This window comes from Heptranchias perlo, chromosome 2 (genome assembly GCF_035084215.1).
Source record: "Heptranchias perlo isolate sHepPer1 chromosome 2, sHepPer1.hap1, whole genome shotgun sequence".
NCBI lineage: Eukaryota > Metazoa > Chordata > Chondrichthyes > Hexanchiformes > Hexanchidae > Heptranchias > Heptranchias perlo.
In genome coordinates, this window is record NC_090326.1 from 70,108,995 (window position 1) to 70,136,694 (window position 27,700).

Genomic DNA, 27,700 nt, shown 5'->3' on the forward strand with positions numbered 1-27,700 from the left:
AAACATTACAGGGCTATGGGGAAAGGTCAGGGACATGGGACTAATTGGATAGTTCTTTCAAAGAGCCAGCACAGGCATGATGGGCTGAATGGCCTCCTTCTGTGCTGTATCATTCTATGATTCTAAGTGTTTACTTCTGTGAAAATAGGATTTCAACCAGTTTGTGTTTTTTTTTGTAATCGATGTGATTGTGTCTTTTTTTAAACAAAACACTGAGCTTTAACTTATTTGTCCTATATCCAGTTGTGCTCTTTAAATAAGGGACAATTAAGTGGTTAGTGATGATTTGGAACACAAGGACAAACTTTTTCCAGAGCTTGCAATCCTCTGACTATGATAAGATGTTGTGACTCACATGCACCTGTATTGCAGATTAGCAACTATTTTCCTTTGGAGATCTTCAGTGATCTGAAGTGTTTTCTGAAAGTCCAAATATTGATGGCTTCTTTTTGTTTTGGTAGAAAGAAAAGGGTAGAATATCTGTGGGGGTTCCCCAATTTCTCACCATAACTTCAGCAAACGATTAATGGAAACCCCATAGAAATGGCATAAATGGCCATTTATGCCGTTTCTGTGGGGGATTGGGAGAACCACTGTGGAAATTACTGGTGATGATATCGATTAAAATTACAGTTGTATAGCCACAAACTAAACATTGAAAAAAATCCCATTCTTTTGCTTCAAAGTTCATCTCTACCAACCAAATGTTATAATCAGAATAAGACTGCATGTTTCAGCTAATGTGGACTTTGGAGATATCTATTGTAATAGATCACAGATGTAAACTAATCCTAGTTTTGGCTACGTAGTGCAATTTATTTTTTAAAATTTATTTATACATGTGGTTCTTTTGAAACAGTTAACTGGTCAGGTAGCATTGATATTTGATTTTGCAAGCTACATATGACATTGGCCCAGAATTTGCTGCAGTGGCGATATTGGCGATGGTTTAACGCATGGCGTTCATTGTGCTCCCCGATCCTCCAGTGGTGAATTCATGTCACAATCTCCTGGAATTTCTTTGCCGTAATAATGATGTACGTCCTAGATGCTCCATTTCTATGGAACAAGTTTTCAGCCCAATGACTCTATCTTCTGTAAGAAAAGTTCATCAGAAAATCATATCATTAAGGGCCAGTTGACTGCTGAATGTTTAAAATAAAAATAAGTTTTTATATACTTTCTATATTGGTATACAAGTTACAAATTTAACACCACTGCTGTGAAATGAATAATTTCAAAGAAAACTTGAAAAAATTCCTTTACATTGGAATCTTTTATAATAATCGTGTACATGTAGTGTACCAAAACCCTTAAGCCCACATTTTTCCATCAGTTGTCCTGAATAGTTTGTGATAGAGATCCCGTTCAGAAGCTGCCAAATTAAATAAAGATCTTAAGATGTTCTGTTGGGCAACTATGAAACGAAAAGCTGGTACTTTGAGCAAAGTGCTGTTTAGCAGTTTAAATTGTGTCGTTGAACAGCTGGTCAGTGCTGTGAGTGGCCATTCATGTTGAGCTGTAAACGAATGTCTTTTACAACGAGCATCACTCAGAAGGAGACATGCCTTATAGTTTCTCTGTTTATACTTGTTGATGGGTAAGAACTAATACAGTGGTTCTTTGTGCTCAAATTTTAAAATAGTGCAGGTATACTGATGAGAGAGAGATTAATAAGTTGAATAGCGCATTAGGGTTTGGATAGTTTGCCAACCACCAAACTATCCAAGTAAAAACAAATAGCTTTTCATTTGGCATCTGCTCTGCAGGGTATTATAAGATTGCCACTTTCGGATTTAGTGATCATCCAATTGTAACAGGATTCGACTGTATATCAAAGTCACAAGGAAGACACCAGTTCACGTAGATTTGAGGAATCCCAAAGATAAAACTTGCGTTCCAGATGCCTTAACTGGCATCAGTTGTACAAACAACTTGAATAAAAATTGTAAATAATTACCCATTTTTTTTTTCTATTATCCCTAACAAAGTGGTACTTACAGGGAGAAGTTCAGGTACACTGTACATTTTGAAGGAGATGGCAGAGTATGAGTTATTTCTGACACCACTGCTGTATACCTGCAACAATAACTAATCCTTGCCATAAGTAGTAGTTCAGCTGGTCCACTGTTCTAAATCTATTTAATAAACCTGTGCTTAAATTTCCACCAACTGGAAAACTTTGAGTTTTCATTTGAATATACTGTAGTTGTATTTCACTTGGGGGGGATCGTCCATCATTCCGTAATATTGTGACCTCATAATGAATTGAAACACCCACAGTGATATGTAAACTAAAGCAAAAAATCGTTTTTACAATGTTATTTGAAGATACGATTGAATGAGTAATTGCAGGCTTGTGCAAAGTCATGCCAAACTGAGGATAAGAGATTGAAGTCCCTTTGTTTAATCATCCAGTTTGCCATCTGTTCTGCATATCCACTTACTTAATGATTTTATTTGAGTTTCCCTTTGGACACAAATGTCTCTTGTATTTTATATTCCTAATCTTTTGATACTATCCAACAATATATATGTAAGTCTATTTTCATTTTCAGATTTAATGATATTGAATTTGAAGAAGACAATGGTATCCCTACTGTGCCATTTCTGGAATCGTGTTATGCAATAGTTCCAGTATTAGGTAAGAAAAATTGCCAGCAATTAAATTTTTATCGCATAAGTGTATGTTGCAACCTAAATATAATTGTGCCAATAATATTTTGTGTGGATCATTAACTTTTTTTTGCTTTCATTGTCTTTTTTTTGTAAATAAAACAAGGAGGAAAATCAGGTGTGTGCTGTGAACCACCTGATTTTCCAATATTCACCATGCGCAGGTGATCCTGGGCACCAACCCAAAAAAATCCTCGTCACGCACCATGTTGAAGCCATTATTAAAATCATGTTACCGAGCTAGTCATTTTTGATAGCACTGATGGAATTTTAAATCTGCATTATGGTTGTGATTCTGATTTTGCTACTTCAAAATGTATCACTTTCTTAAAGGAGGTGGGAGGAAATTCCGTCTATGTAGTTATTTTCAATGCCCCATCTATTTTAATTTGAAAACAAGTAACTTGTCTAATTCTTTTCAAGTCACAAGGTTAGATGGGCTGCTGCGAGAGTCTATGAATTGCAGAAATTTCTTTTTTAACTCTGTAATTTCTGTAACAAATCACAATGTATCAGTTTCAATATTCTGTACTGAACTTCCGCCACTTTCCCCCTCACAGATAAACTTGGTCCAACGGTCTTTGCTCCTGTTAAGTTAGATTTTGTGGGTAATATTAAGGTAAGTGGTTCATTATTCCATTGCTTGAGATGTCATTAATTTACTGTTAGTCTATGATTACATGTAACAAAATTGGATATTTAAGTTTTATGTGTTTTTTAAAATCATTTTAAGTTCAATTATTCGATCATGGTTGCAAAAAAGTATTCTACTTTCAGAAAATAAATCAGAAATACATCACTGATGCCATAAGGTTCACTACCCTTCAGAAGATAGTGCTGTATGAATTGGAAACCGATGTGGCTACAGTTAGAAACTCTGCCACTGAGGCACTCCTTTGGTTGAAGAGGTATGTATGTGTGTTTTTTTTTCCCTTTCTGAGAATTTCTTTCCTGACCTGTCCTGGTTTGAAGAAATTGGCTCATGTTGGGAGTGTGGTTCCATGGCTGCTAGCACATTTCTTGGAACTTATCATCTTCATGCATCCCCATAGACAGGAAGTGCCAGGCTAATTAAAATGTGTGCCTAATTGTGATACAATTAGGCACACATTTTACAACAAAGGCCACTGGACAGCAATAAAGAGTGGTAACCTCGGCTGTTATCTCTTTTTTTCCCCTCCCCACCCCGCTAGAGGATGCTGCAGCTACTCATTGTTGTCTGAGCTACGATCAGTTAACTCCACCTAGAACAAAGTTTGAAGCTGAGAACTTTCTGGTCTGTGGACAATTTACAACTTGATGTATTACTCAACCACACTGATCCACTAAGGCATGCTAATGGGAGTGTGGTCTATCGTCTTGCCTGATGGATATATTTCCTACAGTGGTGTGTCTATGTATAAATCATCTGTACTTCACAACTGAGAGGTTTTTTTGCATGCATTCACAAAATGTAAGGAATTCAAAAATGGTAGATATAGAACATATAAAGGATTGTAGATGTGCGTCCCCTGATTAGAACCAAATCGTACATATGATTATATATAGTGTGTATATATAATGTAAGTTTTAAAATCAGTTAGAATTGTCCCAGACCAGAAGGTTTTAAGGCTTCAACAAACCAGTTATATTGTAGTGCACCTTGTCACAAACAGCAGGCATCACTGACAAGCTACCTCCTTTGCCTCCAATATATTGTCTAACTAATTATAACCATATGATAAACAAACTATCCAGGTTTCTATAAACTGGCACATTTTAAAATCATCCTTCCAAAGTGATTGGGAGTGAGATCTTGGTGCCCCAGTTGAAATCAGCAAACTCAGCATGGATTGGGGATTGAGCCTAGGACTTACCTGTTCTGCACAGCTTAGTGCCACATTCGACTCACCACATTTGAATCACCACATTTAACAGTCCATTTACCAGGGGAGCCATTAGGGTAGCTTGAGAGGTTTTTTTATTCCCTCTTCCCTACTTTCCTAAGACCTTTTGGACAAGGGAATGAAAGTGTCTTTTTAATATTTACAAAGCGTTTTAGAAGGATGATTTTAAAATGTGCCATTTTATAGAAACCTGGATAGTTTATTTATCATATGGTTATAATTTACCATTTACCATTTATGAATTCCTTGCATTTTGTGAATGCATGCAAAAAAAATTTCAGTTGTGAAGTACAGATGGGTTAACGAGAGAAAAATCAGATTGAGTTCAATATTTATCAAATTCTACCCTCTAGTGGTCCAGTATGCATTACAAGACAGGATATTGCCGCATCTTTTGTGTTGCAGTAATGTAGAAACTTATACTAGATTTTTTTTTTCTTTGCTGTTTTTCCCCCCATCCTCCTTACTTGATAGTATTAACTCTTACTGATGTACAGGGTACAGTTCCACAGGTGAGGCCATCTTCAGTACCTTGTCCAAACAGCCATTTTTCCATAAACATAAGCCTGGACACTGAGTTGACTTCCTTTCCTCCCTGAATAAAATCAGTTAACTTAAAAGAGGCTGGGTATTAAATCAAGACCTTCTGTTCTATATACCTCACCTACACACTGCCTTTACTAACTAAGTCATTGGGAGTGGAGATGCTTACTCAAATGATATTGTGACTCCATGTTTTATGAACTTTGCTCTTGAGGTTTGACAACAACTGTCGGGTGTGTTACTTGCTTTTTGGTCTTAGTTATTTGCTAAAATCGTGTGTAACACGGGTGAAAATGCTAGACTGAGAGGATGGTGGAAGCAGATTCAATAGGAACCTTCGAAAGCGAATTGGATAAATACTTGAAGGGGAGAAAATTGCAGGGCTATGGGGAAAGAGCGGGCGAGTGGAACTAATTGGATAGCTCTTTCAAAGAGCCGTCACCGGCACGATGGTCCGATTGGCCTCCTGTGCTGTAAAATTCTATGACTTCAGCACCATTGTATGGAGAGGAGTGATCAGCTCAGCCAGCAGAAGAAAACAAGCCTAACCAACAACGAATCGCTCTAACAGGGCAAAGGCAAGGCCTGGCATATCTTGTGCGAGTCAACATTCTCAGCAATCACACTGAACTCAAAGTACTGTTCACAACTGTTAGACAAAAATCTAGAAGTTGTACTAAGATGTACTGTGTCTGATAAATTCATGCCAGAATTCCATACCTTGGTGAAAGAGAAAGACTGCAATGTTTCACACTGAATGGTGGTGGACGTTTTAAGTAAATATGTACATTGTGAAGTATATTTACCTGCATTGTGTGTAAAGTGTTTTCTACTAAAATTAGTGCATCTTGCTAAAATTATGTTGCCGTAGCCACACCTGTGCCAAGTCAGGGATTTCTCTTGAACAGCACTGATTTATGACTCTCAACAGCTATTCCTATTTTAATGTACAATATATCCATTACCGAATATTTTGGCTTGAAATGGTGAGTCACAGTACACATCAAGATGCTGGCAAGTGCATTAAAAAGTGTCAAAAAATTCTAAATTTTTTTGGGGGTGGGACATACCCAGACCCCGCAGGAAATTAATTTTGTGCTATCAGAGCTCCGTTCTCTCTTCAAAAACTTCTAATTCCACCACTGCAAAAATGGCACTTTTGTGTACTTCTGTTTTTTCCTTGATGGAATATTGGGTATAGCTGCAGCTGAAGTAGTGACCAGTTCATGTCCCGCTGTAGCTGTTTTTCGTATGTCTTACCTGAGGACCTGGTGTTTATTTTTCACAGGTAACTTAATCGTGGAATGTGATCCCTGGTACTAAAAAAAGTGTTGGAACCCAATGTACTTAAAATAAATTTAACTTATCCAGTTGCCTTAAAGCAGTGACCTTGGTCATGGGCCTTTTTATTTTTAATTATTTTTCAGTTGTTGGCTTTTTGGGGGCTGTCTCAACTTTTTTGAAGCTGTTCATTAGCATTTCCATTTTTGTTGGTTGGTGTGTGTTTTTATATATTCCACCTTGTGGCAACTTTCAGTATTGCCCTTAACAGAATTCAGTGCAATTTTTTTTCCAAGTATCTAAGCATTGTTACTCTAAACTTTACTGTAAAATATGTCAGAAGTATTGGTAATCAATGTGAAAATCACTTTTTTTTCCTTAAATGCTTACTTGACAGAGGATTGAAATTTCTGAAGGGATTTCTGGAAGAAGTGAACAATGGAGAAAAGGACATCCAAAAAGCATTAAGTAAGTCTGAGTTAACCATCTATTCTATGGTTTTGCCGTTCCTGTTACTCTGTTTAGTCAACATAGTGGGAGGGAGAAAGGAAAAGGCTGATGATCAAGAAAAAAAGAACTTCTATTTATATAGCACCGTTCACATTCTTGGAACATCCCACAGCACTTTACAGCCAATTAATTACTTTTTGAAGTATGCTCAGTGTTGTAATGTAGGTAAACATGGCAACCAGTTTTCTTCAGCAAGATCCCATAAACAGCAATGAGATAAGTGACCAATTCATTTGGTGGTGTATTGGGATAAAATTTGGCCATGATGACTGGAGAACCCTCTAAAGGTTCCATGGGATCTTTTATGTTCATCTGAGCAGGCAAAGGAGGCCTTGGTTTGATGTCTCATCCAAAAGACTGATACACTGTGAAATGTTCATTCACTCTGTTGTTGTATGGTGTGTTAACAATTTAGGGGGAGTTATGTATTTGATATTTAGATAGATAAATTTGCTTTTGACTAGTTGTATCTTTAAAGGAATTCTTTTGCCTTTTGTGAGAAAGGACTGACTAAATCAATTCACATATTCAGAGTCAGCTAGCCACCTTTATTGCTAATATTGCCTATACAGAAACGAAGTAATCTGGATCAGGTCCCTTTTTCATTTCTGTACAGCGTGCTTATTTTCTAGTCACATGCCCTTGTCCTTGACCTTTTCTTTCTTTTATACTGAACCTAATTATATTGTGGTCATTGTTTCCTAAATGTTGGCCTACATTCAGGTTGCCTACTTGCTACCCTTCATTGGCCAGAACTAGGTCAAGTAGTGCTTCCTTCCATGTTGGAGTAGCAATATACTGACTCTGAGAACAGTCCTGAACGCACTGCAAAAAAAATTTTTCTCCACAAACTTTTCCTTCATTACAAACATTTTCCTACTTTTGGATTGTTAAAATCTACAATTAAGAAAGAAAGACCTTGCATTTATGTATCACTTACATGTCCTGAGGAAGTCCCAAAATGCTTTACAACCAAGTAATTTATTTTGAAGTGTAGTCACTGTTGCTTTGTCGACAAACACACAGGCAATTGCAAGAATGAGCTATCTGTCCTTAGTGGCTGAGGAATAAATGTCGGCCAGGACATTGGGAAAACTCCCCTGTTCTGCTTTGCATAGTGCTATGGGATCTTTTATGTCCACCTGACCAAGCTTAATGTCTCATCCATAAAACAGCACCTCTGATGGAGTACTCCCTCCGTATAACACTCTTGTTTAAGCCCATAAGTAAAATTATATTGAAGAATTTAAATGAATAGACCAATAATACGGTTATATACATGGAAGGTGATCTGAGCTTTCTATGTCTTTGACTTTCTGACAAAAGAATGATGTTTGATATATCATGTTTCTGGCTGTATGAACGTGTTAACTTGAGATTTCTGTAAACCAAATAGTAAGACAGAGCCAAGCTCCTCCAATTGCACTTCCATTGCAGAGATACTTGGATTTAATACAAATCTGATCCTTAATAGTTTTGGAAAATAGCAGTTTGCTGTTTTACAATTCTATACACAACCTTCCTCTACATGTGATACACAAGCAGAGCCTATCTGTATCTGTAGCATGGGTCATTTTTGTCCTTGGTCACTTTCCAATTAGTTTGAAATTATATAGTTATATTTTACTGTCAGATGAAGGAATGAAACCGTTCCAGTTTTTTTTTAAAAAACTGGGTCAGCGTAAGGGTTTGTCATCATGCCATTATTTATTAATGTCCGTTTCAGTGGTGTGAAATCCTTTTTCAAGTTTCTCATTGGAACCTAATTAAATTTCCATTGTTTTTTATAATGAAATATTTTACTTAAAAATGGTACTTGGGTACACTAGTTGAAGGAAAGCAGCTGTAAATTGAACCACAAAATTACTAAGCCTAACAAATTCCAACAGCTCTTAATCTAATGTTGCCTTGAAACAACATTAAACTGCTAATCCAGTACAGTCCCGTTGGTTCATATCCAACATATTTTCCATATATTCTGAGAACTCAAAGCTAATCCTGAACTGTTTCACAGAAAACTGGATTAGTAAATCCCCAATAGAAATCTCAGCTCAGTTCAAATCAAGATGATCCCAACTTAATGTGATGGTCTGGGGTTTATAATTCCAGCTGGCCAGATTTGTTTCCATTCCAAACACTCACTTTAGCAATTTGTATATTATGCTGTTGGACCAGTTTCCAGCTTCGAGATGCAGTTTTCACTCCAAACTATGAATAGCATAAATAGTGGCACTATTTTTCATATCATTTAGACAGACTGGTCAAATACATCAAGATTTTAAGCAGGAAAAAACTAGAACCCCTCGAGGGTCAACAAAATTGGTAAAATGGTTTTTAATAGTGTTTTTTAGATATCCCATTCTTCTCCTTTCTTCCGGCATTGCTATGTGATGGCCAAAATCATTATTCAAAAACTATGGCTGTTTCAATTCCCTTCTATCCTGTTTAATGTTTCTGTCTGAATGCTTCCCGCCCACTTGATGGGCACGGTTCCTTCATTCTTCCAGAAGGAGTGTGTAACTGTACACTAATTAGGAAGGTTTTTTTTATTTGTTCATGGGATGTGGGCATCGCTGGCAAGGCCAGCATTTATTGCCCATCCCTAATTGCCCTTGAGAAGGTGATGGTGAGCCGCCTTCTTGAACTGCTGCAGTCCGTGTAGTGAGGGTTCTCCCACAGTGCTGTTAGGTAGGGAGTTCCAGGATTTTGACCCAGCGACGATGAAGTAACGGTAATATATTTCTAAGTCGGGATGGTGTGTGACTTGGAGGGGCACGTGCAGGTGGTGGTGTTCCCATGTGCCTGCTGCCCTTGTCCTTCTAGGTGGTAGAGGTCTCAGGTTTGAGAGGTGCTGTCGAAGAAGCCTTGGCAAGTTGCTGCAGTGCATCCTGTGGATGGTACACACTGCAGCCACGGTGCTCCGGTGGTGAAGGGAGTGAATATTTAGGGTGGTGGATGGGGTGCCAATCAAGCGGGCTGCTTGGTCCTGGATGGTGTCGAGCTTCTTGAGTGTTGTTGGAGCTGCACTCATCCAGGCAAGTGGAGAGTATTCCATCACACTCCTGACTTGTGCCTTGTAGATGGTGGAAAGGCTTTGGGGAGTCAGGAGGTGAGTCACTCGCCAAAGAATACCCAGCCTCTGACCTACTCTTTTAGTCACAATATTTATATGGCTGGTCCAGTTAAGTTTCTGGTCAATGGTGACCCCAGGATTTTGATGGTGGGGGATTCGGTGATGGTAATGCCGTTGAATGTCAAGGGGAGGTGGTTAGACTCTCTCTTGTTGGAGATGGTTATTGCCTGGCACTTGTCTGTTGCGAATGTTACTTGCCACTTATCAGCCCAAGTCTGGATGTTGTCCAGGTCTTGCTGCATGCAGGCTCGGACTGCTTCATTATCTGAGGGGTTACGAATGGAACTGAACACTGTGCAATCATCAGCGAACATCCCCATTTCTGACGTTATGATGGAGGGAAGGTCATTGATGAAGCAGCTGAAGATGGTTGGGCCTAGGACACTGCCCTGAGGAACTCCTGCAGCAATGTCCTGGGGCCTCCAACAACCACTATCATCTTCCTTTGTGCTAGGTATGACTCCAGCCACTGCAGAGTTTTCCCCCTGATTCCCATTGACTTCAGTTTTACTAGGGCTCCTTGGTGCCACACTTGGTCAAATGCTGCCTTGATGTCAAGGGCAGCCACTCTCACCTCACCTCTGGAATTCAGCTCTTTTGTCCATGTTTGGACCAAGGCTGTAATGAGGTCTGGAGCCGAGTGGTCCTAGCGGAACCCAAACTGAGCATCGGTGAGCAAGTTATTGGTGAGTAAGTGCCGCTTGATAGCACTGTCGACGAAGGTGAACTATTCCAGTCCCCTAGTGCTGTGAAACAGCTCTCTTACTTCTTCAGAACTATTAATGTGTTGAGTAAGGATGGGATGGAATTGGAGGATAAGGCATTGAGGGGGGGAAAGTTTGAGAAGCTGTTGAGCAGAAATAAAGTATTGCTATTGATCTCACTTTGCTTCTGTTGGTGTGCTGAGATCATGAGATTTTGCTCCATTGCGCCTGATTCATCTTGCACAATTCTAATTCTGATGTTTCTCCTTCCACTGGTTTGCTGGTAGCTCTTCAACTAACTGCACAACACCTTACAGCCAAATATATATTTTAAGCACTAGGTTGGGTGGAAAGGATGAATGAATTGGATAGCAGGGACAGTGCATTGTTTGCGATATATTGCAAATGCCTTTTGAGACTTGGCAATATCAAAGGAAATTTAGCAACCCTTTGATTTAAAATAAATTTGTTGGACTATAACTTGGTGTTGTAAAATTGTTTACAATTGTCAACCCCAGTCCATCACCGGCATCTCCACATCATTTAAAAAGCTGATCAGGTACCTTCCCTATGTGAAAGTCAGGTGTGGGGCTGTTCGCTGATGAATCCACAGTGTTCAACTCCATTCACAAATCTTCTGATAATGATGTAGCCTATGCAGGCCTACAGGATCTGAACAACATTCAGGCTTGAGCTGCCAAGTGCCAATCATGTCACATAAGTACCTAATAATTACCTTTCAACAAGAGAAACCTCAATTCCCTTACCTCCATAGCTAAATCCCCCAATGTTGACATTTTAGGGGGTCACGATTGATCAGAAGCTTAACTGGAACAGCCATATCAGTACCATGACGACAAGAGCAGGGCAGATGCTGAGTACTGTGCAACTTGGCTCACCTGCTGACTGCTCAAAGCCTCTCCACCATCTACAAAGCTCAAGTCAGGAGTGTGATGGAATATTCACCACTCGCCTGGATGGGTGCAGATGCAGCAACACTCGAGTAGCATGACACCATTCAGGACAGAGTAGTTTACTTGATTGGCACCCCTGACACTGGACTCAATATACACCCCCCTCCATTACTGGCACACTATGGCTGTAGTATGTACAACCTACAGGATGCGCTGCAGCAACTCACCAAGGTTACTGCAATAGCAGCTACCTCCCCTGCAAACTCTACCATTAAGAAGGATAAGAGCAGTAACGCCTTGGACATATATCACCATTCCTTCATCACTGGATCAAAATCATTGAATTCTGCTTATAGAGGCACTATGGAGGCACCATCCGCACAAGGTCTGATGTGGTTCAAGGAGAAGTCACACCACCATGTGGCCTTGCCATTGTTGCCCACATCCAGAGAACAAAGCTTAAGAAAAGATCTAGGGTCCCTTTATACAAATGACTACTTGGTATAATTCTGCCACAACGCAAGTTTTTATCTGCAGTATAAATCGGCTGTGTAAATCTAAAGAAGAGGTGATCTCTAAGGAACTACTAGCATATTTATGGGCCTAAATAAAATGGATTTGAAAATTGATGAAATAACATTTTTTATACAGCCCAGTCTTATTCCATGGTTTTATGTTTGAGAATTTGTGCAAAAAAATCTCTTCTTCCATCTGGCTGAAATTTCCAATGTTTGGGGCACTGGAATCTGATTCTGTGCTCAACTCCCAGTATTCTTTGCTGCTAATTGCTTTCAGTGTTTAAAGCCAAAGTTTCAAGCAAATATATTGGTTTAGCATCATCGTCTCAAACAGCAAGAAGATGGTTCTGAATTGGAAGAGTAGCCACTAGATGGTAAGCTGTATTCTTTAGACCCATGCTTCTCTCGTACATGTGTGCATGTGAGGGCTTTTTCCAAAAAAAAATGGAGTTTTCTTTTCTGACAATCTCAATTCTCCCCCTCCTTCCAGAGATGGAGTATATTGCTTTGATTAAACGGCAAGATTTCACAATTGTGCAATGTCCTACAAAAACAGTATAAATTTAAAAATGGAAGTATTATTTGACAAAGAAACACAATTTTATTATACCATTATTGCTGATGGGACAAGGATGCCTAGAAGTCCAGCCACCTACCCAGAGGATGGTTACTACTTAGAAAGTTAGGAGCTCAACTTAGCGGAATCTAACTTAGTAGCTTGTTTGCATTTGGCGAATCTACCATTTGGGAAATTCTGTATGCTCTCAAAGTATCCTTGATCACAGCAGGGGTTTTTGGAGGATTATGCATAATTTGAAGCAGCTTATCATTTCATCAAATCAGGCAAACTTTCAAGCAGGCTTAATGTTACTTATCCCATACCCCTTTTTCAAATATTCCTTCTGGGAGGGGAGGAGATGGGAAGCAATCAACTTGTTTTCAGAGTCCAAGGATATTTCTAAAACAGCAGAGAAGAACGTAGTTTCAGAATGTAATTACTTTATCCTGGTTTCAGACATTAGTATTACCCATCTTCTAAAAACAGGGATAATATGTTTATTTGGGAATGTGAATCTACTTCCTTGAAGGTTCATAGTCCCTGACCTTTGCATGAGCCAGCACAAGGATAGAGATGATTTTTTTGATCTTTGAACCTATGGGTAAACTCAGGCCCATGTTGATTCTTGGAAGAGCTGGAGCTGCTGCATTTATTGTTTTATTTTGTTTTGTATTTCCATGATGCTGATTTTAACCCAGTGGTGGCAAATTCCTCTGGATCTAGAAAGAGAATGGTATTCCCAATTTCTGATCACTTTCCTGAAAGTTTGGAGTGTGAAAAGAGAAAGCGAGCATATTTGTGATTTTTTAGTTATCCAGTCTGCTTAGTAAATTGTTGATATAGTTTGAATTGGGAAATGTTTCCTACGATTATATATAGTTTTAAAATGTTCTGGATTTTTATTATCTTTTGTACAAAATGTGTATTTTTTTGTTCTCTTGATTAGATACTTCGTATGGTAGAACGTTGCGACAGTACCATGGTTGGGTCGTTAGAGGTGTCTTTGCAGTAAGTTTTTTAAAAAAAAAATAGATGTCTAAAGCATTCGTACAGTAGAGCATTTTTGTCAAACAATGAAGTTAGTGATTGACTTATTCTGACATTCACAGTTGGCGTTAAGAGCTGCTCCATTTTATGAAGGTTTTATGGCAGCACTTGCTGTAAATGAAGGAGATGAACAGAAGGAGGCATTCTATGAAGGAATGCGGAGAGATTTAAACCAGTATCTTCCAGCCATGGGGAAGCAATTGGAGATCTTGGATGCATTGTATGAAGAATATAATTTAGAATCTGATGAGGTGGTATAACGATCAATCAACATTCCTCATAATGTCGACTGTTGAGGAAGAAATTTGACCATTTTGGGCCTCTGACGCCACAAGTAAAATGTGCAGCAAAACATTGGTTTGTCTATTTCAGTCAGGCCCTTTGCTTTCACTTTAACTACATTCTGTCAAATTCCAAAAATTGAATAGGTGCGTACTGAACAAATGGACAACGGCCGTACATTTCTGTTCATTGGACTACTACGTAATTCAAAACATTTGTATGAAGATAGTGGCATATTTATTGGGTTTTTTGAATCCAAGCATCTTTGAGCCCAAATGTGTGATCTATTTTCCCCCCCCAAAAAAATTACTACCAAAATGGTCAACAAGGCCACAAATATTTAAAAATGAATCCCAAGCGATTTGAAACACTAATCACTGTTTATAATATATATCATTGTGAGTTAGTCCTGAAAATAACTGAATTGTATTCTATTTTATTGTAAATTGATTAACTCCTAAAATCTGCTGAAGTGACGTCGCTATGTAAAGAGACTTCTCTTAGCACAGAATCTGTTTGATTTTGGCACATTTTAAATTGTTGAAATTGGTGCAACAGAACAAAGTGCTTAAACAGCTGGCCAGTGTCTGCTAATTCATTGCAGCCCTTCATATATTCATAAAAAGCTGAAAGCAGCTCCAGTCAGTCCAAACATTCTAATAATGTATGAATTTAATATGGTTTATGATGTGATAAAGGAGTTTATGTTGATTAAAGCAAAAGACAAAATTTTAATCCACTCCATATCCTTATGCAGCATAGAGCTGCACATATGTGTATGCACAGCTATAATGCAATTGTGTTTTAAATCTGATTTATGGAGAGTTCCACTGAACTTTATTTAGGAGGAAAGCAACTTTTGAGGATGTTACGGCAGAACACCTCTGACCTTTTTATGGAGCTTTAAGTAGTAGATTTGTTTTACCCTGGACTATACATACTAATCCATACAACTATTAGTCATATTTGCCCATTTTATCCATTCCAGTCCAGACAGGCCTAAAGTGTTTCTGGAGTGAAGTGATCACAAGCTGAAAGCTTCATAGTACCTCATTAAGTAAAGGGACAAAAGAAATATCAACCAAGTATACGCCAAAGTAATCCATCTCTCATGCAAACTGAATGCACAGGCTTCTGCAGACCACTGACCAGGCACTGGGTCGATGATCTCAACTCCAAATTATATTCAGGGAAAAGGCCTGGACTGTAAAGGGATTTCATAGAGGAAGCTGACATGAACATTTTAAAATAATTGCTCAATGTTGAGAAGTTGCCAACACTATTTTTGGCTAAAGTATTGTCGTACCAACTTGCCAACTGGGGTGACTAAGCTAACCTAACTTAGTCTAGTTTTTAGAAGTCTTTCTATAATGCAGTAATTGGACAGTGTACTTAACGTGCAATTATAGCCACTAGAATTTATTTAACTGAGAAATGCACTGTGTGTATAGATATATTATACTGGATATATTTTGTACTTATTTAATAAAAAGTTGCACTTTTATTATGTTGTTTGATGCAGTTGCAATTGTTCATAGGAATCTTTGGTAGTTATAAAACTTCCAGCTTGTGAGGAAATTCCAATTCAGAATGGAATAAAAGTGTAAGAAAAAGAATTTGACATTTATATAAATTTTCATCTTCAGACAGTCCCCTTTTTTATACAATAATGGGACAAAGTAATTGGCCCCGAAATCCCAGGAATCCCACTCCGCCAATGCAGACCTAGTCCAAAATTGCAGGGTGCGGTCATTAACTTAATCGAGGTAGGGGGCCTACCCTCTAGGAGCTCATCAGAGGCATCCACCACAATAGCCAGCAGGGAAATTGAAGTGGTGCCAGGCCATTCCGTTGGCGGAAACTGAAGCCTGGGAAGGGCCGAAGCAAAAGGTCAGTAATTTTTGTTACGCTCTTATGAGAGCAGAAGTTCGTCTTTGTCTTTTAGCCATACCACCTTTCATTTCTCCCCTCTCAAGTACTTTGCCCCCCAATCCATCACTACTCCTCTGCCTTCCTTCTCTCCTGCTGTTATCTCAGGCCTGAATCCCCTTGAAGTAAGCCCTCTCTTGACATTCTCCTAAGGCCCATCCAGGCACCCATTGCTGCCTCCTTAAGAATAGCAACTCCAACTGCCGTATTCTCTCTCTCGACCTTTGTGTCTAGAAAACCTGCTGGGGATTTACCTCACCAACCTCCATCCCATCCCCTTCATCTCACCCATCCACCACTGACCCCTTGGATTCTGCTAGTAGATCAACAATCACCATGCCTCTCCCAAATATCCATTCACTCATGAACAAGGCCCTTGCCACCATGACATTATTGTGAATGATTGTATTGGCATCCTGGCTTTGAATGAAACCTGGCATATAGGTGGTGACACTGTGCCACATATGAAGCTTCCCCACCTGCTTATTCTTTCCACCACATGCTCTGCCCAAACTGCTGCAATGGCAGCGTGGCCCTTATCACGTCACAACTTGGCCTTTTCTACTAGTCCTCTGATATGTTCTTCTCCTTCAAGCATCTCATCATGTTTCACCTCTCGACACTGTTTTAAAAATCCTCATTGTCATTTAGATATCGTAAGAACATTAGAAATAGGAGCAGGAGCAGGAGTAGGCCATAGGGCCCCCCCACCCCGAATCTGTTCTGCCATCCAATAAGATTATGGCTGACCTTCTACCTCAGCTCCACTTTCCTGTCCTATCCCCATATCCCTTGATTCTCTGAGTGTCCAAATATCCATTGATCTCAGTCTTGAATATACTCAACGTCTGAACATCCGCAGCCCTCTGAAGTAGAGAATGCTTCCATCCTGTCCTCCTTCAGCCTTTGCACTGAGTGACTCATCATTCTTGGTGATATCAATCTTTAGCTCGACTCCCCTTTGTTCCCTGAATTCCCTGCCCTCCCTAAACCCCTCCTTCCATATAAATTCTCTAATCCATATTCATAGTTGCCTCCTGGACCTCACCATCTCCTGTGGCCTTTGTATTCCTGTGGTCTGGACCATTTACAAGGCCCTCATCAATTACTTCCTTGTCTCCCTCACCACCCATGTCCACCTAGCCCATTCCAACCCCACTTCCTTTTGCAACTGCCATTAGGAAAAGAAGCACCCCTTCCCCCAACCCCCCCACCACCAAAATCCACAAGTGCACTTTCAAACTCAACTTACTAGTGCTTGGCTCTCCATTTGCACAATGTTAATATTTTTCAATCTCTCCTAACCTCCACCTTTGATGCCCTTGTTCCCAGAAAAACCTTTGCTGGCTCCCATCTTGGTTGTTTTCCCCTGGTGAGGTTCCCATCTTTGCTCACTTAAGTCCAAGGGGTGCAGGTTTGAGCACAACTGCCTTAGTCATTCATCACCATACCTGGCTGAACCGTATTAAGCTCTACTGGGCCTCACTCTTATTTTCCAAAACCATTCACTACTCTAGGATCATCCTGGAGGGCTTCCTTCTCTGCTACTAACCACTCTTTAAATCCCCCTCCCAGCCCCCTTTGCCCTCACCTCTAATAACAAATGTGAAGAGTTCATGGGCTTCTTTACACCAAGACAGAGACTCTCTATTCAGCTGCCAGTGCTGCTTCATCCCCTTCTGCTTGCCCAGCAAGCACACCAAAGCTCCCCCGACCTTAACCCTAAACCTACATAGCCCTCCAGTTCTCTCCCATCTTCCCCTGTCCTCTTTGAGCTCATCTCATCTGTGCAATCCACCTCCTGCTCCCTTGATCAATGGAACCCAGTGGTGGTATAGGGATTGTCATCTGCGTGGGAGAATGTTACCAGTGGGGTGCTACTGAGATCTGTTTTGTTTAATATCTCCATAATGATCTGAAGCTAGGACTAATGTGCACAATTGCTAAATTTGCAAATTATACAAGCATATGAAGGTGGTTGACTCCAAATCTGAACAGGATAAGCTATAGGAGAATTTGAGGAGGTAATGTAGTGGTTATGTTATTGCACTAGTAATCCAGAAGCCTGTATTTATACGCAGAGAACATAAGTTCAAATCCCACTATGGCAGTTTGAGAATTTGAATTCAGTTTAAAAGATCTGGAAATAAAAAGCTGGTATCAGAAGAATTGACCATGAGGTTGTCAGATTGTCTTAAAAACCCAACTGGTTCACTGTCCTTTAGGGAAAGAAACTTGCTGTCCTTATCTGGTCTTATATGATTCCAGTCCCACACCAATGTGGTTGACTCTTAACTGCTGTCCTCTGAAGTAGCCTAGCAAGCCATTCAGTTATATCAAACCATTACTGGCTGTTCAATAAGGTAGCCCACCACCATCTTCTCAGGGTATCTGGGGTGGGTAATAAATGCTGGCCTTGCCAGCAATGCCCAAATCCTGAGAGGTTTTTTTGAAGAATATACTTGGGAATGGGACAGACAGATGGCAGATGAAATGCAAAGTGCTTTATATGGGCAATTAACAATCCAAGAAGGATCTATTACTTAAATGGAAAGAAAATAATGGGTCAGATTTTGCTGGAGTGGAGCATCTCATGGCATGCCGTGTAAGATGTGTTGGTGCACGTTTAAATTTTAAAGTTTTTTGCCCACAAAGGTTTTGGAAGTGCGAGCTGATAACAGGGCATCTGGGAACTTGGTAACCAACAGGACAAACAGTGCATCTACTTAACCAATGAGATTTAAGAATTGAGAAATAAACAGAGGAAGGACTGAGAAGGAGGATAAATTAGAGTGGGTGAATTCAATGTCAAATCACATACAGAAAGAGAAATAAACATAGGACCAGGAGTAGGCCATCTAGCCCTTTGAGTCTGTTCCGCCATTCAATGAGATCATGGCTGATCTGTGACCAAACTCTCTTTACCTGCCTTAGCCCTGTATACCTTAATACCTTTGGTTAACAAAAATCTATCAATCTCCGATTTAAAATTAACAATTGAGCTCACATCAACTGTCGTTTGCGGAAGAGAGTTTCAAACTTCTACCACCCTTTGCGTGTAGAGTGTTTTCTCACTTCACTCCTGAAAGCCTAAAAGTTAGAGCCAGGATTATGTCCCCTAGTCCTAGACTCCCCAACCAGCGGAAATAGTTTCTCTCTATCTCCCTATCAGTTCCCCTTAACATCATGAAAACTTTGATCAAATCACCCCTTAATTTTCTAAATTCCAGGGAATACAACCCTAGTTTCTGTAATCTCTCCTCGTAATTTAACTCTTGGAGTCCAGGTATCATTTTAGTAAATCTACGCAGCACTCTCTCTCCATGGCCAATATATCCTTCCTGAGGTGTACTGCCCAGAACTGAACACAGTACTCGAAGTGTGGTCTAACCAGGGCTTTGTATAGCTGTAGCATAACTTCTACCCCATTGTATTCTAGCCCTCTAGACATAAAGACCAGCATTCCATTAGCCTTATTGATTATTTTCTGTTCCTGTTCATGACATTTTAATGATCTATGTACATGGACCCCTAAGACTCTTTGGACCTCCACTATTTCAACCTTTTCACCATTTAGAGAGTGCTCTGATCTATCCTTTTTAGGTCCAAAGTGAATGACCTCACACTTGCCTACATTGAAATCCATTTGCCACAGTTTTGCCCATTCACTTAATCTGTTAATATCTCTCTCTAATTTTACGTTTACACTGCTTATAATGCTGCCCTTCTTTGTGTCATCGGCAAACTTGGACATGTGGCTCTCTATCCCTCATCTAAATAAGGAGAGGGAAAGAAAGGTTGGATTAAGAGAGGAAAAAAGACAAAGGAAAAATAAGTGAAAAAATAAATTAAATTTTAAATTTGACATTTTTAAAATCTCCTAAAGCAATTCACAACTTGAAGGAATGAGACTCCACACTTATAATTGTTCACTTTCTGGGCAGGAGAGGTTGATTGGCTGTCGTTAATAATTATCATGGTTGTTAAAAGCATACTTGCACTTAACTTTCTGTAGCAAGTTTAACGGGCAGTTAATGTGCAAATGCAGCAACTTCGTGAAAATCACAGGAAGGTTAAGCGCGAGATGCCCTTTTCGCGAAGCCAATGGCGGAGTAGTGCAAATCGGCCATCAATTTGTGGCGATTCGCAATTCACGGGGTTATCTGTTCCACGCTACAAGTTGTTGCCCGATTTGCGTGTTAATAACAGCGTGTGTCGTTCACACGCCATTATTTTTTCAGCAAAATCTGGCCCAAAGTGCATAGAAAATGAAAGAGATCCGGGGCCCGGATTGATAATAAATTGAAGCAATCGCAACAATGCTCAGTGGTAGTTAGTAAAGCAAAACAGATGTTGAGATGTATTAAAAGATTAATATTGAGCTGAAATAGTGAGGTAATCCTGATAGTTTATAAATTATTGGTGCGATCGCTCTTAGAATACAGTATACCATACAAAAAGGATATTGTAGCTATTGAAAGGAAATAGAAGAGAGCAACCAGAATGATTGAGGGGATGGAGGGATTTTTTTTTTTATTCGTTCATGGGATGTGGGTCACTGGTAAGGCCAGCATTTATTGCCCATCCCTAATTGCCCTTGAGAAGGTGGTGGTGAGCCGCATTCTTGAACCGCTGCAGTCCGTGTGGTGAAGGTTCTCCCACAGTGCTGTTGGGTCAAAATCCTGGAACTCCCTACCTATCAACGATGAAGGAACATTGATATATTTCCAAGTCGGGATGATGTGTGACTTGGAGGGGAACGTGCAGGTGATGGTGATCCCATGTGCCTGCTGCCCTTGTCCTTCTAGGTGGTAGAGGTCGCGGGTTTGGGAGGTGCTGTCGAAGAAGCCTTGACGAGTTGCTGTAGTACATTCTGTAGATAGTACACACTGCAGCCATAGTGCGCCACTGGTGAAGGGAATGAATGTTAGGGTGGTGGATGGGGTGCCAATCAAGCGGGCTGCTTTGACCTGGATGGTGTCGAGCTTCTTGAGTGTTGTTGGAGTTGCACTCATCCAGGCAAGTGGAGAGTATTCTATCACACTCCTGACTTGTGCCTTGTAGACGGTGGAAAGGCTTTTGGGAGTCAGGAGGTGAGTCACTCACCGCAGAATACCAAGCCTCTGACCTGCTCTTGTAGCCACAGTATTTATGTGGCTGGTCCAGTTAAGTTTCTGGTCAATGGTGATCCCCCAGGATGTTGATGGTGGGGGATTCGGCGATGGTAATGTCATCGAATGTCAAGGGGAGGTGGTTAGACTCTCTCTTGTTGGAGATGGTCGTTGCCTGGCACTTGTCTGGCGCGAATGTTACTTGGGTTATGAGGGACAATTATGTAAATTGGGCATGTCTCACTGGAAAAGGGGAGGTTGAGACGGGAAATGTTTGCTGTTTTTAGGATTTTAAAGGGACTAGATTATGTCGACCATAACAAGCTGTTAATACCTTGCCCAGAACAGTAGAACCAGAGGACACTCACTGCCTGTACTTTGAGTGGTAAATTCAAAACTAATCTGTAGAACTATCATTTCAGTAAGCCAGACTACCTAGAGACAATGGAAGCAGATAACATTGATTCATTCAAATGCAAATTAGATAAATTTTTTTGAAAAAATAATATTTTGGGATACAATAAATGAGTAATTTGAGACATGACCTATTGTAAATGTAGCATGGTTGTGAGGAACAGGTGATTTTAGACCTATGGGGCTCTATTTTTGAAACAAAAGTGCGAGTTCATTGGGGGCGGGGGCAAAGAAAATCGCTTCTTCCAGGATTGGGTGGAAATCTGCGTGCGCGCACTGTTCCCGAACCCAGAAGTCCCGCCGGCAATTAAAGCCAGTGGGACGATATTTAAAGCAGAAATTGAAGTATTTAAACTATTTTTAAAAATCCAAAAATGCAATTAGCTATGAAGGCAAGCGATTTCAACGTGTTTCCCATACTGTGTGAAACACGCCATGGGAAATGAATCATGTTTCAGCCGGCAGCCATTTGGTCATTTAAACAGATGGAGTTTGACAGATGGAGATAAAAGGTGAGTTATTGCAGCAGGGCACTCAGTTCTCTCAGACAAACTTTTGGCTGGGAGATCTTTGTGCTTAGACTGAGAATTTTTGGCTTCCACTCAGAATTGTTCTGTTTACACATATTTACTAATTTTTCGGACCCCCTCAAACTGATACCATCAGGATGGGGGGGCACAATGGCTGCATTCACCATTCCATCCGAGGAGGAGGAACATCACCATCCTCGCCAGGCACGGCGTGCACTCCCGCCACTTGTAGCTCTACAACACGGTGCTCCGTCACAGGCACCTGCACAAGAGCACAGAGGAGAACAACAGAGAGAGCAATGTCACAGGAGACACTACCCTCGGCAGAGGATCTACAGACTGAGGCTCAGCTTCCTGGACCTCTCTGAGGAACAGTGCACACGGAGGCTGAGAATGAGTCGTCAGGTGGTCGCAGACATCTGCAGCCTCCTTCAGGCCGAGCTGCTCGCAGCTGGGCCTGGCGGCAATCCGAGCACCTCCACACGAGCCAGGACTGTTCATCAACAGAAAGGGGGTATCACTCGATCAACACGCAACTCGTTTGAGACCACCGCAAAAGATTCCTTCACGTGTGTGACAGATTTCCTGTCAGCTGCCATGATTCATTCATTCTGAGGGAATCCAACAACCTGGGCCTCTTCCACGCACCAAACAGCCTTAAGGGCTGGCTCCTCAAGGACAAGGGATATCCCCTGCACACGGGGTTCCTCAGAGGTCTCATCAGCCACATCAGTGAGTAACAGCGTCGATACAGCGACAGCCACGTCGCCACCAGGTCTATAATTGAGTATGCGATAGGGCTGATCATAATGCGATTTCGGTGCCTTGATTGTTCTGGGGGAGTGCTTCAATACGCATCAGTGAGAGTGGGTCGCATTATAGTAATGTGTTGTGTCCTGCACAACATGGTGCAACAGAGAGGTTGATGGGACCCTATGCCCTCATCCAGCATCCACATCTGCGAGCAGCAGGAGGAGGAGGACGAACCCAAGGGCTGCTCGCGAGGCCAGGGAATCACTCATATGTGAACGGTTCCCGTAAGATCAGAAAGTGAGAAGAATCCCATCCTCACACCACCTGGAAAGAGCAGCACCAACACCAGGCTTCCCCACCCCTCCGCCCCTGCACAAAACAGTCCTGCAACTACACATACTGCCACTGTAAAGTCACCCACTGGGTGTCGTCAAGTGTCACTGTTCATGATGAAGCACATGAAAGGGCCCTATCACAAAAGGCAGTCAAGAATGGGCAAGACGTGGCAGTAGTAGTGAGAATGATCACATTTAATGTGACTTTAACAAAAACCAAATATAAATGAAAAACATGACAGTCTGTTAAACACCCTTGTGCATACCCTTCGTGATCACAAATCCTTAGCATTTCTCTTCCTACCACTTCTACGTGATGCATCCCCTGTGGCTGCAGCAGAAGTAGTGACAGGTTGTTCATGTTCATGCCCTGACTGCTTAGAAGCTTTGGGCCTACGTCCTCTAGGTTTTGGAGCCCACGAGGGCTCCTCCAAAGACTGCTCCACCTGCACCTGTGCAGGGCAGACTCGGCCACCTGGAGAAGAGGCAGCATTGCGCGTATTGGTCAGAGGGGGGCAACGGGTGAGACATGGGAGCGCTTTGAGAGGCGTCCCCACTTCCATGTCCCCTTTCGCCACTATCCCTCTCCTGGACCAGCCCCACATCAGAAAAAGAGGGTAGCATGCCGGAAATCCCAAGAAAATTAATATTGAATCGGGGACAGGGACTCGATAAAATTAACATAAGTAAAGCAACAGTAATGAAGAAAATAATAGCACTAAAGAGTGACAAATCCCCAGGACCAGATGGTTTCCATCCCAGGGATTTTAAAGGAAGTTGGTGAGCACATTGCAGATGCCCTAACTATAATCTTTCAAAGTTCTCTAGATTCAGGAACTATCCCTGTAGATTGGAAAATTGCACATGTCACTCTGCTTTTTAAGAAAGGAGAGAGGGAAACCAGGGAATTATAGACCAGTTAGCCTAACATCTGTTGTGGGGAAAATGCTGGAGTCTATAATTAAGGATAGGGTGACTGAACACCTCGAGAGTTTTCAGTTAATCAGAGAGAGCCAACATGGATTTGTGAAAGGTAGGTCATGCCTGACAAACCTGATTGAATTTTTTGAAGAGGTGACTAAAGTAGTGGACAGGGGAATGTCAATGGATGTTATTTATATGGACTTCCAGAAGGCATATGATAAGGTCCCACATAAGAGACTGTTAGCTAAGATAGAAGCCCATGGAATCAAGGGAAAAGTACAGACTTGGTTAGGAAGTTGGCTGAGCGAAAGGCAACAGGGAGTAGGGATAATGGGTAGGTACTCACATTGGCAGGATGTGACTAGTGGAGTCCCGCAGGGATCTGTCTTGGGGTCTCAATTATTCACAATATTTATTAATGACTTAGATGAAGGCATAGAAAGTCTCATATCTAAGTTTGCTGATGACACAAAGATTGGAGGCATTGTAAGCAGTGTAGATGAAAACATAAAATTACAAAGCGATATTGATAGATTAGGTGAATGGGTAAAACTGTGGCAAATGGAATTCAATGTAGACAAATGTGAGGTCATCCACTTTGGATCAAAAAAGGATAGAACAGTGTACTTTCTAAATGGTAAAAAGTTACAAACAGTGGATGTCCAAAGGGACTTAGGGGTTCAGGTACATGGATCATTGAAGTGTCATGAACAGGTGCAGAAAATAATCAAGAAGGCAAATGGAATGCTGGCCTTTATATCTAGAGGACTAGAGTACAAGGGGGCAGAAGTTATGCTGCAGCTATACAAAACCCTGGTTAGACCGCACCTGGAGTACTGTGAGCAGTTCTGGGCACTGCACCTTCGGAAGGACATATTGGCCTTGGAGGGAGTGCAGCGTAGGTTTACTAGAATGATACCCGGACTTCAAGGATTAAGTTACGAGGAGAGATTACACAAATTGGGGTTGTATTCTCTGGAGTTTTGAAGGTTAAGGGGTGATCTGATCGAAGTTTATAAGATATTAAGGGGAACAGATAGGGTGGATAGAGAGAAACTATTTCCGCTGGTTGGGGATTCTAGAAGTAGAATCATAGAATCATAGAATCATAGAAGTTACAACATGGAAACAGGCCCTTCGGCCCAACATGTCCATGTCGCCCAGTTTATACCACTAAGCTAGTCCCAATTGCCTGCACTTGGCCCATATCCCTCGATACCCATCTTCCCCATGTAACTGTCCAAATGCTTTTTAAAAGACAAAATTGTACCCGCCTCTACTACTGCCTCTGGCAGCTCGTTCCAGACACTCACCACCCTTTGAGTGAAAAAATTGCCCCTCTGGATCCTTTTGTATCTCTCCCCTCTCACCTTAAATCTGTGCCCCCTCGTTATAGACTCCCCTACCTTTGGGAAAAGATTTTGACTATCGACCTTATCTATGCCCCTCATTATTTTATAGACTTCTATAAGATCACCCCTTAACCTCCTACTCTCCAGGGAATAAAGTCCCAGTCTGTCTAACCTCTCCCTGTAAGTCAAACCATCAAGTCCCGGTAGCATCCTAGTAAATCTTTTCTGCACTCTTTCTAGTTTAATAATATCCTTTCTATAATAGGGTGACCAGAACTGTACACAGTACTCCAAGTGTGGCCTCACCAATGCCCTGTACAACTTCAACAAGACATCCCAACTCCTGCATTCAATGTTCTGACCAATGAAACCAAGCATGCTGAATGCCTTCTTCACCACCCTATCCACCTGTGACTCCACTTTCAAGGAGCTATGAATCTGTACTCCTAGATCTCTTTGTTCTATAACTCTCCCCAACGCCCTACCATTAACGGAGTAGGTCCTGGCCCGATTCGATCTACCAAAATGCATCACCTCACATTTATCTAAATTAAACTCCATCTGCCATTCATCGGCCCACTGGCCCAATTTATCAAGATCCCGTTGCAATCCTAGATAACCTTCTTCACTGTCCACAATGCCACCAATCTTGGTGTCATCTGCAAACTTACTAACCATGCCTCCTAAATTCTCATCCAAATCATTAATATAAATAACAAATAACAGCGGACCCAGCACCGATCCCTGAGGCACACCGCTGGACACAGGCATCCAGTTTGAAAAACAACCCTCGACAACCACCCTCTGTCTTCTGTCGTCAAGCCAATTTTGTATCCAATTGGCTACCTCACCTTGGATCCCGTGAGATTTAACCTTATGTAACAACCTACCATGCGGTACCTTGTCAAATGCTTTGCTGAAGTCCATGTAGACCACGTCTACTGCACAGCCCTCATCTATCTTCTTGGTTACCCCTTCAAAAAACTCAATCAAATTCGTGGTAGGGGGCACAGTCTAATAATTAGAGCCAGACCTTTTAGGAGTGAGATTAGAAAACAATTCTTCACACAAAGGGTGGTAGAAGTTTGGAACTCTCTTCTGCAAACGGCAATTGATACTAGCTCAATTGCTAAATTTAAATCTGAGATCGATAGCTTTTTGGCAACCAAAGGAATTAAGGGATATGGGCCAAAGGCAGGTATATGGAGTTAGATCACAGATCAGCCATGATCTTATCAAATGGCGGAGCAAGCACGAGGGGCTAAATGGCCTACTCCTGTTCCTATGTATATCACTCCTACCACCCTGCTGGAGAACAGCTTGGAGGACATGTATGATGCCTTGGAAGCCCAGTTGTAAAGTTTCTGTCTGCCTGTGTAAGACGGCAGAATATTGTTCGCCCTGAGTCCTAACGGTCGTTGTCAGGGCCTGAATGGATTCATTTGTGAGCCGTGCTTGAAGCTCAATGGAGGCTAGCCTTTTCTCCATCGCAGACATTCCCGCACTTACTTGTGATACTATCTCAGACATTTCCGCAATTACCTGCGACACTATCTCAGACAGTTGCTCACGTCCCTGTGACACTATCTCAGAGATTCCCTCACGTATCTGTGCCACCATTCCACTCATACAGGAGTTGGACACCTCCATCCTCTGCGCTATTGTGGAGAGTGTACATGGCACCTGTTCCAGTACCTCGCAAATGTGCTACTGTCCCTCGACAATTCTCCTTTTAAAGGATGGCCCCCGGGGTTCAGAATTTGTCCAGCTGAGCAGAGCCTGGAGGGGAGTTCGCCCTCCGACGTGGACTCTCCACAGCTGCCCCAGCCACCAGCGTCTGCTCGTACTCACGTGTGTGGTGACTCACCAGGTGCCAACCCAACTAACTGACTACTAGGACCCACCGAGGTCTGAGTATCTGCGCTGATGGATGGCTCACTAAGATGTGACGGTGCACCCTCAGAGGACGGGAGCTCCTCGGAAGAATTGCGCTCTCCCATCACTGCGGTGGTTGAAGGGCCTGGAAGAGAACAGAAGACAATATTAAGCATCATTACAGATGTATCATGTTGCGATGAGCATACTGAGGTGTTCAACATGCCAAGCATTGTTAACATCAATTCATCTTGTGTGTGATGAATGTTGAAGTTGTGTCACCAGACATTTGTGGGGCGCCAGTCTCGGCATCCTCGATGGACAGAGCAGGAGTTTAAGTTTTCAATTAGGGAAAGGCCAATTTTATTAAACTGAGATGTGATTTAGCAGAAGTAAACTGGAAACAGCTACTTGAAAGTAAATC

General features: G+C 41.4%; 1 protein-coding gene across 3 annotated transcripts in view; it reads left to right on the plus strand.

The window, feature by feature from the left end:
- plekha8 (pleckstrin homology domain containing, family A (phosphoinositide binding specific) member 8) overlaps nucleotides 1-15,557 on the plus strand; it is a 58,775-nt gene extending 43,218 nt beyond the window's left edge. For 2 of the 3 annotated variants that reach the window (XM_068002659.1, XM_068002665.1), the window contains exons 9-14: nucleotides 2,559-2,644; nucleotides 3,237-3,295; nucleotides 3,454-3,584; nucleotides 6,784-6,854; nucleotides 13,671-13,732; nucleotides 13,834-15,557. In XM_068002659.1, the coding sequence (XP_067858760.1) occupies nucleotides 2,559-2,644; nucleotides 3,237-3,295; nucleotides 3,454-3,584; nucleotides 6,784-6,854; nucleotides 13,671-13,732; nucleotides 13,834-14,031 (607 nt within the window). In that variant the 3' untranslated portion in view covers nucleotides 14,032-15,557. Of the gene's footprint in view, nucleotides 1-2,558; nucleotides 2,645-3,236; nucleotides 3,296-3,453; nucleotides 3,585-6,783; nucleotides 6,855-13,670; nucleotides 13,733-13,807 lie in introns of all 3 variants that reach the window. The other variant, XM_068002669.1, reaches the window with a different exon arrangement.
- The last annotated feature ends 12,143 nt before the right edge of the window (nucleotides 15,558-27,700 follow it).